The sequence below is a fragment of the Hyperoodon ampullatus genome (genome assembly GCF_949752795.1).
Source record: "Hyperoodon ampullatus genome assembly, chromosome: 5".
NCBI classification, from domain to species: domain Eukaryota; kingdom Metazoa; phylum Chordata; class Mammalia; order Artiodactyla; family Ziphiidae; genus Hyperoodon; species Hyperoodon ampullatus.
Window position 1 is genome coordinate 134,077,936 of NC_136918.1, and position 13,120 is coordinate 134,091,055.

The window sequence follows — 13,120 nt, forward strand, 5'->3', positions numbered from 1 at the left end:
TCCTGTGTCAGTCAGTCATGCTGTAAATGTGGACCTGCGGGGCTCAGGATCTGGCTATGGATCACGTGGAGAGGCTGAAAAGATAAGCTACAGACAGGGAGACATATGTGCAAACCACATATCCAACAGAGGTGGAGTATGTAGCATACAAAAAGGACCCTCAAAACACGATAGTAAAAAAGCAATCGATTTAGAAAATGCACAAAAGACACAAACAGATATTTCACTAAAGAAGATGTTAGATGGCAAATATCACATGAAAATATGTTCACTACCATTAGCTATTAGGGAAACACAAAGCCACAATGAAATATTTACTACCAAAATGGCTAAAGTAAAAGATAGTAACAACAGCAAATGCAGGCAAGGATGAGGAGAAACTGGATCACTCATAAATTGCCGATGGGAATGTTAAATGGTACAGTCATTCTGGAAGACAATTTGGCAGTTTTAAAAAATCCAAGCATGCAACCACCCTACGACCCAGCAATTGCACTGCTGGGCATTTATCCCAGAGAAATGAAAACTTATGTGCACATAAAAACCTGAGATGAATGTTCATAGCAGCTTCATTTATAATAGCCCCAAACTGGAACAACCCAGATGTCCTTCAATGGGTGGGCAAATGGTTAACCCAATTGTGGTACATCCATACCATGGAATACTATTGATACACAGCAATAAAAAGAAACAAACTACTGATACATGCAATCCAGATGAATCTCCAGAGAATTATGCCAAGTAAAAAAAGTCAATCCCAAACGGTTACACATGATTCCATTTACGTAACACTCTTGAAGTGGGAAAACTGTAGAAATGGAGAATAGGTTAGTGGTTGCCAGAAGTTAAGGACACAGGAAAGGGGCATAGGATGGGAGGGAAGCGGGAAAAGGGCAACATGAAGGATCATTGTGGTGATGGGAAGGTCTTGTGTCAGTGTGAATGTCCTGGTCGTAGTATTGTACTATAGTTTTGCAAAATGTTGCCACTGAAGGAAACTGGGTAAAAGGTCGTTCCCCAGTTTTGGGAAACTGGGATCTCTCTGTATTATTTCTTATAACTGCATACAAATTTACCTTAAAATAAAAAGTTTTTACAAAGCCTATTATTCTGTATCTGTAACTTCTTAATCAGAGGTTAATGAACGTAACTGAACGATTTAAGAATCAAGGTTATTGTTTTAAATGGCAATCTGAAAAAAGGCAATGCTCACAGGAACTACTGGCCTCGGTCTCTTACTTTGGGTCTCTTCTTTCGCCTGGCTCCTCGTGTGCCTGTTTCCCTTCTGCGCCTCCCCTTGACCCCCCAGGCTGTTTCTCTTGCTCTGGGTTAGAAAATCATCATTCATGCTTCACGTGTTATTTTCGAGCCACCAAGATTTTGCATGAGGGCCTCTCCTGCAGAATAAGTGCATGGCTTCTTAATGGTGATTAGTAATCTCAGAATAGCTTTCTTCTTACTTTTAGCCGAAATATTACATAGAGAAGTGAAATGGATGAAAATAAGATCTTGAATTAAAATACCCAATTATACAACAACAATTAATCCCCAAATGTCACCGAACCCGTATATATAAAGTTCAAGGAAAATAGCTGAGAAAAATTCCTCCCTTTTGAGCAAAGTAGTCAATATGGTAAAGACAGGTATATTTATTTCATATGAGAGCACATTTCACTGGATATGTACAGAGGTTTACATACCACTGACTATAATACTGTACTTCTATAAAGTATATAGTTATAAATACTGTATGCCACATAAGCAATAAAATTCTTACATATAAACAGCAATCTACTATAGAGAATGAAGAATTCACAAAGAGATCCTTAGTGTCTAGCTTCTGCTCTGCTTTTAACAGAACTGGTAAATATTTTAATAATACACAGAATAGTGGCTAGTTATTTGCAGCAGACCTTCAACTTTCATAACTTTGTGCACTTTTTCAGCAACTTGCCAAGTAGAATTTCCTGATAAAGGCTGAGCTGCTACATGATATGTATATTTTAGACAGTAGTTTATATTCAATAGGAAACATTGCTCACAGAACTGCAATCTGCACTAGTGAAGTTTATGATGAATTATTTTGCTAATGGGGAGCAAATATTGAATACCATATATACTAATCACATAGATGTTAAAGCCACAGTTTCAACAAGTTAATTCACATTTTGAAGCACACTGCCTATAGTAATACTGCTGTTTAAAATATACTACTGCTGAAATGATTAGAACCGCCCCCCCCCCGCAAAAAGCACAATATAAAACTCACGAGTTATTTCTAACAGCAAATCCTGGCTGTTAATAGAGAGAGGGTTACTTTTATAAACATAGTATTCTGATAACATTTGAGTATTTAAAAAAGTGCTTTTTTCCTAACAGTTGCTTTATGCGGTTAAGTGCAATGCAGTTTGCTGTGCTTTTACATTTTACATATTCTTAGCCAGAAACTCTTTTTTCTGATATTCCGCTAATGCACATCTTTAAAGGTTAAATGCAGACAACGGAATTTAGGTCGACATATACAACTCTTTGTATAAAACGAACGTTAATATAATGGGTAAAGGTAATCTTAAACTGACAACAAAACAACTATTGCTCGAGGAGTTTTCTGATTAGGATTACTCAATGGTATCAAAATACTACATTCCGTATACATTCTGTGTACGTCTTCATAAAATTAAAGCAGGATCAGCTGCATATTGGCAGTGCAGGAGACAAAATCCACAGCTAATTTGAGGTGTAGCCTCTACAAACGTAAAGCAGCATCACAGATGTGTCGTGTAGTGCGTGAGAGGGAGAGAACACACAAGGAGTAGTAGATCCCAGGTCCGCCCCGGGCGGCGCCTGCGTCCCGCTCGCCACTTCCAGGGCGGAGGCAGCCAGAGAAGCGCGCGGGGGCTGTGGGCAGCGGACGCCTTCGCGTACGTTGAGCTCTAACGCTTTTCACTGAGCTTGGTGGCACGTGCTTTCCCGACTCTCTGGGCCAGCGTGTTTTGAAAGGGCCGGCGGTGTCGGTCCACGTGACCGACTGTAACCACACACTACGCCGCTTCCGGCTGCAAGAAGCTCCTCCCCCAGAAAAGTTGGCGGACGTGCTGCAGTGGCACGTAACAAGGGTGTGCGCGGTGTGCGTGTCAGACGGGGATGGGTGTGGAACGGTGGTCGATTGTGGTTCCCTAGTGAGATCATTCTAGTTTTAGAAGGAAAAGTAATGAAATGTCCAAATTTCATGTTCAGCCATCCTTTAGATAATGAAATATTGAAAGAGGAACTATGTTCGAATTTTTACGTAAAAATTTGCTGATTTAGAATTTAAATTATGTATTTTACAAATATGTAAGTGTATATATTTGTGTGCGCGCGCGTGTGTGTATACACGTATTTTTTTTTTCTTTAAGCAAGGTCCTTCTAAATTCTGTTTCAGTATAAGTTTGACAGCTCTTTGGTAAATACTTATAAATACCAATTTTTAACAAGTATGAAAGGGGCTGGCAGTAATGTCAGCTAGAAGTTGTTTGGGCTTTTTGAGATTCTGTAAAGGAGACTGACAAAGAATTGCTGAATAAGGACTATTTTCTAAAGTAGTTTCAAGCACTTTTTATGGCTTCTACTCTCTCGTATTTATCCAAACAGAAACACACCAAAATTCCAGTTAATAATGAGAAAGATTTTTCCTTATTTCCAATATACACATATTCCAACTTTGTACACATTAAATAGTGGTATTTCATGACAACATCAGTGCACTTAACAATTACTTATTGCACATAATGAATAACGAATGCCCAATTCTTTTGGCTCTACCCTGCCAAAACTATAAGAACAACTGCTTTCTACTGTATAACATTATCTTTCTGTAAAGTCTAGCGTGGGTGATGCCTTAGAGGCCAAGGCTGTGAAAGGGTCTGCTGGAGGGGTGGTGCCAGGTGGGAGCAGACGGACAGGAGGCGGAGGTGGTCTTCTTGCTGGCAACACACAGAAAGAGACACTGGTACCTTTATTCCAGTCATCACTAAAGGTCACCTTGGAGCCAGAAGACGAACTCGGCTGATCACCCAGTAGGTCTGGACAAGTGGGCCTTGACTTTCCTGTCACACCAAAGTCCTCTTCTTCCTCGAAGGTTACCCATCCTTTGGGGTTGCTGCTTTTTAGTTTAGGTGGGCCCTGCAGACCAAAACTGTCCTCAAAGCCATCCAGTGAAGATGAAGGCTTGCTACTGTTCTGTCTGAGAGGCTGCAGAGAAGGGAAAGGACTCTGAGCAACGGGCTCTTCTTCGGAGAACCACGAAGCGGCCTCTGATTCTTGAGATTCAGCTCTAAAGGGGTTTCTGGGAGCGGCAGTCCTGTCGGTGAAAGGATTTGTGCTGCTCGAGCTCTCAGTGAATGGGTTTGGAGAACATCGCGTGTTTTCCTGGGATTTACTCCGGGCTGGAATTGGAGGTATTGTCGGCATGCGGCTTACAGAACTCAAAGTATTTGTGTTACTTAGGGTTGCAGAAGGCAATGGAATCAACCCCTTTGGGTTTGGGGTTTGAACAGATGGCTGAGCCTTTGATACAGCAAGCAGGTTCAATGACAGGTCTTCAAATGGGTCAGTCTTTAACGGCGAGTCCAGTCTGATGGCGGAGACCCCGTTTGTTTTTACCTAGAGAGAGAGCACTGAATAATCAACCAAAAAGCAATATATTTACTTTGAATACCCCCTATTCTTCCTGTCTCAATTATTCTTCATTTTCGGAGGGGGGCGGGGAAGTATACAAATTTAGAAAATAAAAAGCAGCTTTGTGTGGCTTGTTACTCTGGTGGTTTAAGTAAGATAACACAGCTAAAATATGATTTTTTAAAAACTCCCTACTAAATAAATAAGTCCTTTTATTAAACAGAGCTTATTTTATCCATGCAAGTATTGATATGGTAAAATGGAGAACTGTACAGAATTAGCAGATGAGTTTTGCTCATGCCCAGTTCTATCAGATGTTCACACAAACTGAAGAAATTCATCTTTAGAACTTATGCGAAATCTCTATATATAAACTTCCAGCACCCATCTATGATGATGATGTGGTTTCACTGTTCTTTTAAATATATTTTCATTGAGATTTAAATATGGAAATTCAAGTTTATGGATGAAAATTAATTTTATTAGTATATTTGTATTCACCAGCTGAAAACAACACATCTTTTCCTTTTCTACTTGGATAAATAAATTTCCAAAGCATCCTTTGCTTTTTAATGTAAGTTCTCCTTTGCAGGATAAACTCTGTGAGTAATGTGACAGTATTCCTTAATTGACCTTCCTTCATCTTGTAAAAATGTTCCAAAACGGATACATTTGTTAACAATCAAATGCAATGATTGTTTAAAATGGGGTGGTGGGAGGAGTCCCATTTTCTATTTGGTATATTAATTCTTAAACCAAAATGAAGCTGTGCCCAGAGGGTGCACAGTCCTCTCTACGTGACAGAGTTGGCTGCGAACTGTTACTGGCAGGAGGAGGGGTCGGAATTACTTCACAGTCATGAAAAATCTGCCCTGGGTGCCTACTTCACAAAGAAGCCGGCTGCAGTGGAGCATGGCTGTGGGACTGAGCACGGCCAACTTCCTCTACGGGTAACAGAACTGGGGGCCTGGCCTTATGAGAAACTTGGCTCATCAGGAACTTCATTTTAATAATTTTTAAAAACCTACATAATTATTAAAACTAGGTAGATGACTTGGATATTTATGCCAAATTAAAGGTAAGAAAACAAACCTTTGGGCTGAAAAGGACAGGGGAGGGAGAATTTTAGCTCAAGACTTGCAACATAACAAAACAGAGCATGACCCAAAATGAATTTAGATCGTTGTTAAAGCAAATAACTAAACATTCATGAAATACGTTGAAAAAAAGAGCAGCAGTCCCAATAAAACGTAACTGCATCTTATGAAACAGTAACTTGGGGCTTAAGAATAGGGAAGGCTGTTCATTTGCAAAAGGAAACAGTGTGGATAACTTCATAGGTGAATCACTCTCTAGTATCTGTTTTATTCAACTGATCTAGAACATACTTTATAAATGAATAAACAAATATGTTTTTCTTTAAACTTAATGTGGCAATAAATTTGTACAAGATTGAAGAGTAAACTTGTCACAGATTCTAAACTGTATTCTAAGTGTATTAAAGTACTTGAGAGACAAATTTATTACAGATGTCATAAAATTACTATTAGCTCTACATTACCAATAATGTCTGGATTATTTATGGTTCATATAACAAAACAGAAGTACTTGATTGGGCCTGGGCCCCAATTCTCCCATGGTAGATACAAGAGTCCAGGACACAGACATTACAGGTAAGACGTTTATGCTTGCACAGCTTAGAATAGTAGGCCCTTGCCAAATAAATGCTATACATTTAAATATCTTTATTTTCATATATTAAAATTTTTTCTTTCAAAATAAGTTAGAGGGTAATTTGATAGGAACAGGATCCTTTTGCCCAATCAGACTTGAAATTATAATGAGAGCCACACCATCATTCATTACATTAGAATTAATTTATATATACCTAAGCAGGATTTGTGATGACTTGACATTAATGACGAAGGTATTTTTACAGAGAAGGGTGTTGGAAAGGCCCTTAAACAATCCTGCTACATTAACTTTCATCTTTGTAAATCATCAATTCTTCCTTACGAAAAAGAATTGCACTACTAAAATTATTTTTTTTAATTTCCCAAAAGAAATCTCAGGAAAAAAATTGAATTTTGTATTTATGTAATTATGCCATTGTTAAAACCAAGCACCTTTTTGGTTTTGCCAAATACACTTCTATATACCTAAAGCTTACGTTCTTGAAGTTAAACTTCTTAGTCTTGTTAATTTTTGTAAAAAACAAAGCAAAAAAAATGGGAAAGCATTAGCGAGAACTAAAGTGGTTCCTAAAAATTCAAAATACTAAGAAAAAAAGCAGGTTTTATGGTATGATAATAGAATTTATTAATGTGGACAGGTGGTTTTTAAAATGAGTGAAAATTTAGATGTATGAAGCAAAAGATTCATACATCTAATGTGCTAAAAGACAGATGAAAAGCACATATAAGATTGAGAAATAATCCAATACCTGTTACCCTGATGGTTGCTCCTGCTTTGAGAAAGGGAACACAGACATCAAAGGAAAGAGTTAGGAGGACAATCGGAGACCAACCAACAACCCTAACAATTCAGCCTTCAAAATACTTTTATTTCTATATTATACACAAAATCCAAGGGCAGGGATATTTGCAGGTCATAGCATAAGATCAAGAGACAATTCCAGTTTCTTCTGTCATTTTGAATGAAAAATGTATTGTTGAATTAGTGTTCAAACTTTAATTTTGTTTGAGGTTGATTACTAACTAGTTCAAAGTGGTTATTCCAAAAATAATATTCCAAATAGGGTTTGGAAGCTCTAAAATATCTGAAGCGGCCTGTTATGGATGAAATGTTTATGTCGCCCCCCCCACCCCAAATTCGTATGTTGAAAGCCCTAACCCGCAAAGTGATGGTCTTTGGAGATGGGGCCTTTGGGAGGTAACTGGGGTTAGATGAGGTCATGGGAGTGGGGCCCTCACGATGGAATTAGCACCCTTAGGCAGAGACGCACCAGAGGGCTTGCTCTTTTTCTCCTCGTGCAAGCACCAAGGAAAGGCCATGTGAGCACACAGCAAGAAGGCAGCTGTCTGCAAGCCAGGAAAACAGCCCAGAACCCAACCACGGTGGCATCTTGATCTGGGACTTCCAGCCTCCAGAACTGTGAGAGAACCAATTTCTACTGTTTGAGCCACCCAGTTTATGGTATTTTGTTATGGCAGCCCAAGAAGAGTAGGACACAGCCTTAAGATAGTCTGTGGGTTTACCACCATTAGAGAAAATGTACAAAATGGCATCACTTTGCAAAAAAGTGAAAAATGGTATTTAACAAATGGTCAGGATCCAGGCTTGTTCTATATTACTCAGCTTTTCTGAAGGGTGATACTACCATTAATTCACTTCATAATTTATGAGCTGGAAGGTACAATAAGGTAAGAAACTGGATCCTCTTTTTGTTGTTTAAAAATGAAATCATAATCTTTTCATAATATAGCAGTACTTTTAAAAATTACAGTATTCTCAAGGAACAGTTTGAGCAAATCTTCCCCAATATTTAAAGCTCACCTTATTTCAAAATACCAAAACTCACTTTGACAATTTAGAGAGACACCATTCTAAAATATATTAAGTATTACTAGAGTTTCCTGCCTACAAAACATGAGACTCCTGAATTTAATGCTTCCCTGATGACCTTGATGTATCAGCTTTGGCACAGGATAGGAAATAGGAATGGGTTTATACTAAGATACACAGGGAGGGTATTCAATTGATCCAGAATGCTGAGATTTTCTACTTGGTCTCTTCCCTCACTGTCAGCAATCACGTTAATAGTATAGCCATGATGCTATTATTTTACTTCTCATTGGATTCCTGACTTCTGGTTTTTAGCTGATAATCAGATGACTAAGATGTTGGAAGTCAAATAGGTGAGGCATTTTCACATTTTGTAAAGGATATATAACATGTTGTATAATCATATGAATTAGAAGAATTTTTTCTATATAGAATTATAGAATCAAAGGACACTTAAATAGTAATAAAAAGTAAAGCTGGGTCATATGTGTTTTTATGTTTTAAATACCTTGTAGATTTTTGGCAGAATTGATAAAGACTTGTAAAAATTACTAAGTGTTCAATTCTAAGACTATTTCATATCATTACCAAAATATCAAATGTCATATTTTACTATCTCATCCTTTTCAACTTATAGCCACTACAGAAGATTAAAAAAATTTTTAAATGTCTATTATTTTTTGAATAGGTATTATTCTTATGGTTCAAAGTTCAAAAGGCACAAAAGGTAAAATACTTCCCTTTCCTTCCGGCCCCTCAGCGTTGTCAGCTCCAAGGAGGAAACTAACCACTTTGTGATCCTTCACAAAGACAGTCACAAAGACATGAACAAGACCCCACTCACCCAAAAGAAAAGTGTGTCTGTGTATATAATGTGCAGAGGAATTTGGTATCAGTGATTGAGGCAAAAAGAAGGTTTAAAACAAACATCTTTCATAGTTTTGATGAACAGAATACAAGAGTCAAGAACACAATCTACTGAGCCACACACAAAGCATGGGCTTGCTGTCTGTCACCAAATTACCACACCCATTCCAATGAAAATCAGAAAGCAAAATAAGTTGAAAAATGACCTAAGAAAATGATATATGGCAGTCACTGGAATATTCATCCTGTAGTATTTCTGTGTCATAAGATGACTTTCTACTGAGAATCGCAATCTTACTTGAAGTGTGTTCTTTCTGAAATTGTTCAGAGTACCATACCTACTTTCAATACTGAAAACATGTATAGAGTTTTAGGAATCAGGGTTCACTTTTACTATGAAATTCATGATCACTTTCTGTCCTAAAACAGTAATACAAAGCTCTAAGATACGGCTACTTTGAAAGTTTCTTGCCCTCCAATTACATTAAAAAAAAATACAATAGTACACCTCACAAGAAAATGAGAAGAAAAAATTCATGATGCACTAAAAGTTGATTGGCAGAGAGAAAATAATGGATATTTATCGTTGGAAGGATTTCTACAATTATTATACATCTTCAGCATCCTCAACAGTGCAATGGCACTGTTTTCTGTGTGACACTCATGAGATAACATTATTTTGATGGTTTTCACTTTGGTGAATAAGCCTGCTGCTGCACGCCCAAAACTTCTAAACTGATCCAATAGTGTCTGAAATTGTTAGAGATCCCTGAGGAAGCCCAGTGCCGGCTCCACCCCAGAAAAGAGCTAGCTGTGTGGCATGAGGAGGAATAAGGGGGTTACTGGAAATTAACTCTACTGCCAGTGGTCAGGAGTGATCTGACTGCCTCTCTCTCCAGGAAGTAAAAGCCAAAACTAATTTATTAACTGTGAGCAATAAGAAAATAAATCATTATTGTCCATCCTAATTCATTAACTACCCAAAGTAAATTATGCATAAAAAAACCAGAAAGTCACCAACACTTTAAACATTAACAAAATAAAACAGCCTGGGAGCTGCTTGGAATTCCTTAACGATCCCTAATCTAGGGTCACTCTCTGAGAACCCTTGATCCAGGCCACAGGTTAGACAAACAAAAACCCCAAACCTCAAACAGCCAAACCATGCATCTGTTGTGTGACTGGTTTGAGATGTCCAATGACATTCGCCCGTTGAAGTCATATCTGAACATGCGATTAAATGTTTGTCTACCAAAAGACAAACATTTGTTAAAAGTGAACCTCATATTTGTTTATTTCTTAAGCTAATAATTAAAATAAGTATGTTCAAAGACTATACCAAAGGCATCAAATATACCTCAGTAAAAAAAGAAAAACAGAAAAACAAAACAAAACAAAAAATAAGCCAAAACCCTCACAGAAGCGTCCAGATGATCTTCTGCCGGCTGGCAGGACTTACCTGCGGCTGCACTGAAGGCTCAGAAGGCAAGCTGTGGGACGACCTGCTCCGAGGGGGCGGCTGCGGGGCAGACTGAGGCATAGGTGTGGCCACCGGGACAAGAGGCTCCCGCATCTGCTGAACCGGCGGGGCCAGAGAAGGCTGCACAGGAGGGGCGGCCTGAGGCTTCAGCGGTTCAGGAAGAAGAGCTGGCCCTAAAAAAAGTCACTTCCAGATGTTAGGTGTTTTCTAGAAAACCACTTTTTATCCTTCCTTTAGTGAAATGTAAAGGATTCTAGTCCCTGTCCTGCCCACCCCTGGCCCCAAGCAGCCTCATTTCTTGTGGCATAAGGAAAGACACAAGGCTATCCCAATTTGATTAAGCTGTAAAAAGCGGGAGACCGCAGAAAGGAAAAGAAAAAGAAAAAGGGAAAGAATACTGAACAGCACTGCTGTTTCTAATACAGGGCCTACCTTTCAGTACTTCTGATGGTTTGCTTTGGCTTTCAGGAGTCAGTCTTCCAGCAGACACCCGAGCATGGCTCTGGGGGGCGCTGATCACTCCAGCACGGGGTGGAATAATCTAAAAATGGAAAACGTAACCATTGAGATATTTAACTTATTTTCAACAGATAAGATTTGGTGAAAATATTTGCTTTTGCATCTCATCTCATTTCCTCAGCCTCTTGTCATTTTAACGGCTCTCTATTTATAGCCACATCGTCATAAGTTTTAAAAATCTTCCTTTTAATTTTCCACTATTTACTGTGTGCCAGGTGCTGTGTTAATTAAGCACTGTGTAGGCATTTCCATTTCATTGTCCAAATGGCCCTCAGAGGTAGGTATTCTTTTATCATCTCTATTATAAATGAAGATGAAGAAATGTACACCACTTTCCCAAAGCCACAGAGCTAGAAAGTAGAGCCAGGAGCCAGACTCAGGTCTGACCCGCTGCAGGGCCGTGCTCTTCATCCTGTGTGATGCTGCCTTAATGGGCAACGGGGATGGTATTACAGGTCATGAGGACGTGGAGAGGGACATACACTGTGTAACTAAGTGGCTTATGAAAAACCATGCCGAGGTCTTTTTTTTTAAACACAGATGTAAAACCTCTTGAGTGGCTTACTCGATATGCTAAAATAAATACACTGGAAGACACACTGGTGAAAAATGTCTCTTCTATTTTCACACGTTTGCCGAAGACTTTAAGCCCCCAATACTCCTTATTTTAAGCAAAAGTTATGAATGTTATCTCACAAAATTCTGACTTTCCTTCTTTATTCTTACAGTATTAAGTAAAGGAAGTACTTTGTGGGAAGTGGTAGAATCGATGGATAGCAATTTCCCCTTCTTTGGAAAAAAGGAGAGTGGGTAATGGCTACCTTTAGGTATACTCCACAGACATTTTACTTTGGAGTGTGATGTTATATATAGAAAAAGGCCTTTAAGTTGGATGTTAAATAGAAAGCTACAAGAGAAAGAACGAAGTATTTCTATCTTATAAATCTTATGAGGATTTCTTAGAAATTAGAAGTAGTTTCATTAGCAGAAGTTTCTTAATTTCCAGTTACAGTCACAGTTCCCACTTCTTACTCTTCAGCTGGAGGCCTCCCAACAGTCCCAGGCTCCACTAGACTGATCCTGGTTTCTGTTTTCTTTCGTTCTTTTTTTTTTCCTTTAAGTTATTGTTCTATCCCAGAGAAAATTTTCACTTAGGTGAATAAGAGGATAATTCTGTGTATAAGAGAACACTGATAAACATGCAGAAAACCACAGATTCACAACACAGGGAAAAGCACTGCAATGCCGTCTGCTCTCCTGCTTTTAATACCTTTAGAACCAGTTTTAGTTGACCGACTATCATAAATGGGTTTTCTGAAATCTAATTTTAAAATCCTTCTGATTGAAGAATTACTCAGATAATATAAAAAGTTGCCCCAAAACATCACTTCCTCATATAGAGATCCTAAGATATTTATGTAGCGACTGTAACTACTTAATTGTATCACTTTTATTCAAATAAGGAAGTATGTTGAGTTACTTTTGAAGAGGATGTTAAAATACTCTTAGTGTTGAAAGGTACCTTGGAGAGCGTCAAGCGCAATTCCCCATTTTAGAGTTGAGGAAACTGGGGCCTTAATGGGCCCCATGATTTCTTCAAGATAACACATTTCATCAGCAGCAAACTGGGACCTAGAACCTAGACCTCCTGGCTCCCAGGCGAGGTGCTGCCTACCGGTCTGGCTGTACTGTATCCAGCAGGTCCTGGGCCTGTGAGTCCTGTTTGAGGTGAAGGCTGATTGCGTCCTGGAACAAAGACATCGCACCATGTATTTCAGTTTTTTTAAAAAAGAAAGAAACAAGAAACCATGTACTTATATCCCAAGTGTCTATTCACGGTCCAGTTTTAAGGTTAAGCTGAATTCAAGTGTTTTTACCTATATTATCTTTCCGTGTCGTTCCAGGGCTTTTGGGTGCTTTGAAGCAGGAAAGAAAAAAAAATTAGTCATAAGTAAACAATCAAGCCATATTGCATAACACTGGCTGGCTGTTCTGTTTCATTACCAGCAGAAATGGGGGCATGAGATGGAAACAAAAGTACTTTGCTTTAGATAATGATGAAGGGTATTA

The 13,120-nt window shown here is 38.6% G+C and overlaps 1 protein-coding gene across 6 annotated transcripts in view; it reads right to left on the reverse strand.

The window, feature by feature from the left end:
* Positions 1-3,825: 3,825 nt before the first annotated feature.
* Positions 3,826-13,120, reverse strand: part of SYNJ1 (synaptojanin 1) — a gene marked incomplete at its 5' end in the record, with an annotated part of 85,432 nt that continues 76,137 nt past the window's right edge. For 4 of the 6 annotated variants that reach the window (XM_079705444.1, XM_079705442.1, XM_079705441.1 and 1 more), the window contains 4 exons: positions 3,826-4,644; positions 10,511-10,704; positions 10,964-11,072; positions 12,726-12,796. In XM_079705444.1, the coding sequence (XP_079561570.1) occupies positions 3,847-4,644; positions 10,511-10,704; positions 10,964-11,072; positions 12,726-12,796 (1,172 nt within the window). In that variant the 3' untranslated portion in view covers positions 3,826-3,846. Of the gene's footprint in view, positions 4,645-10,510; positions 10,705-10,963; positions 11,073-12,725; positions 12,797-12,927; positions 12,967-13,120 lie in introns of all 6 variants that reach the window. The other 2 variants (XM_079705440.1, XM_079705439.1) reach the window with 1 other exon arrangement.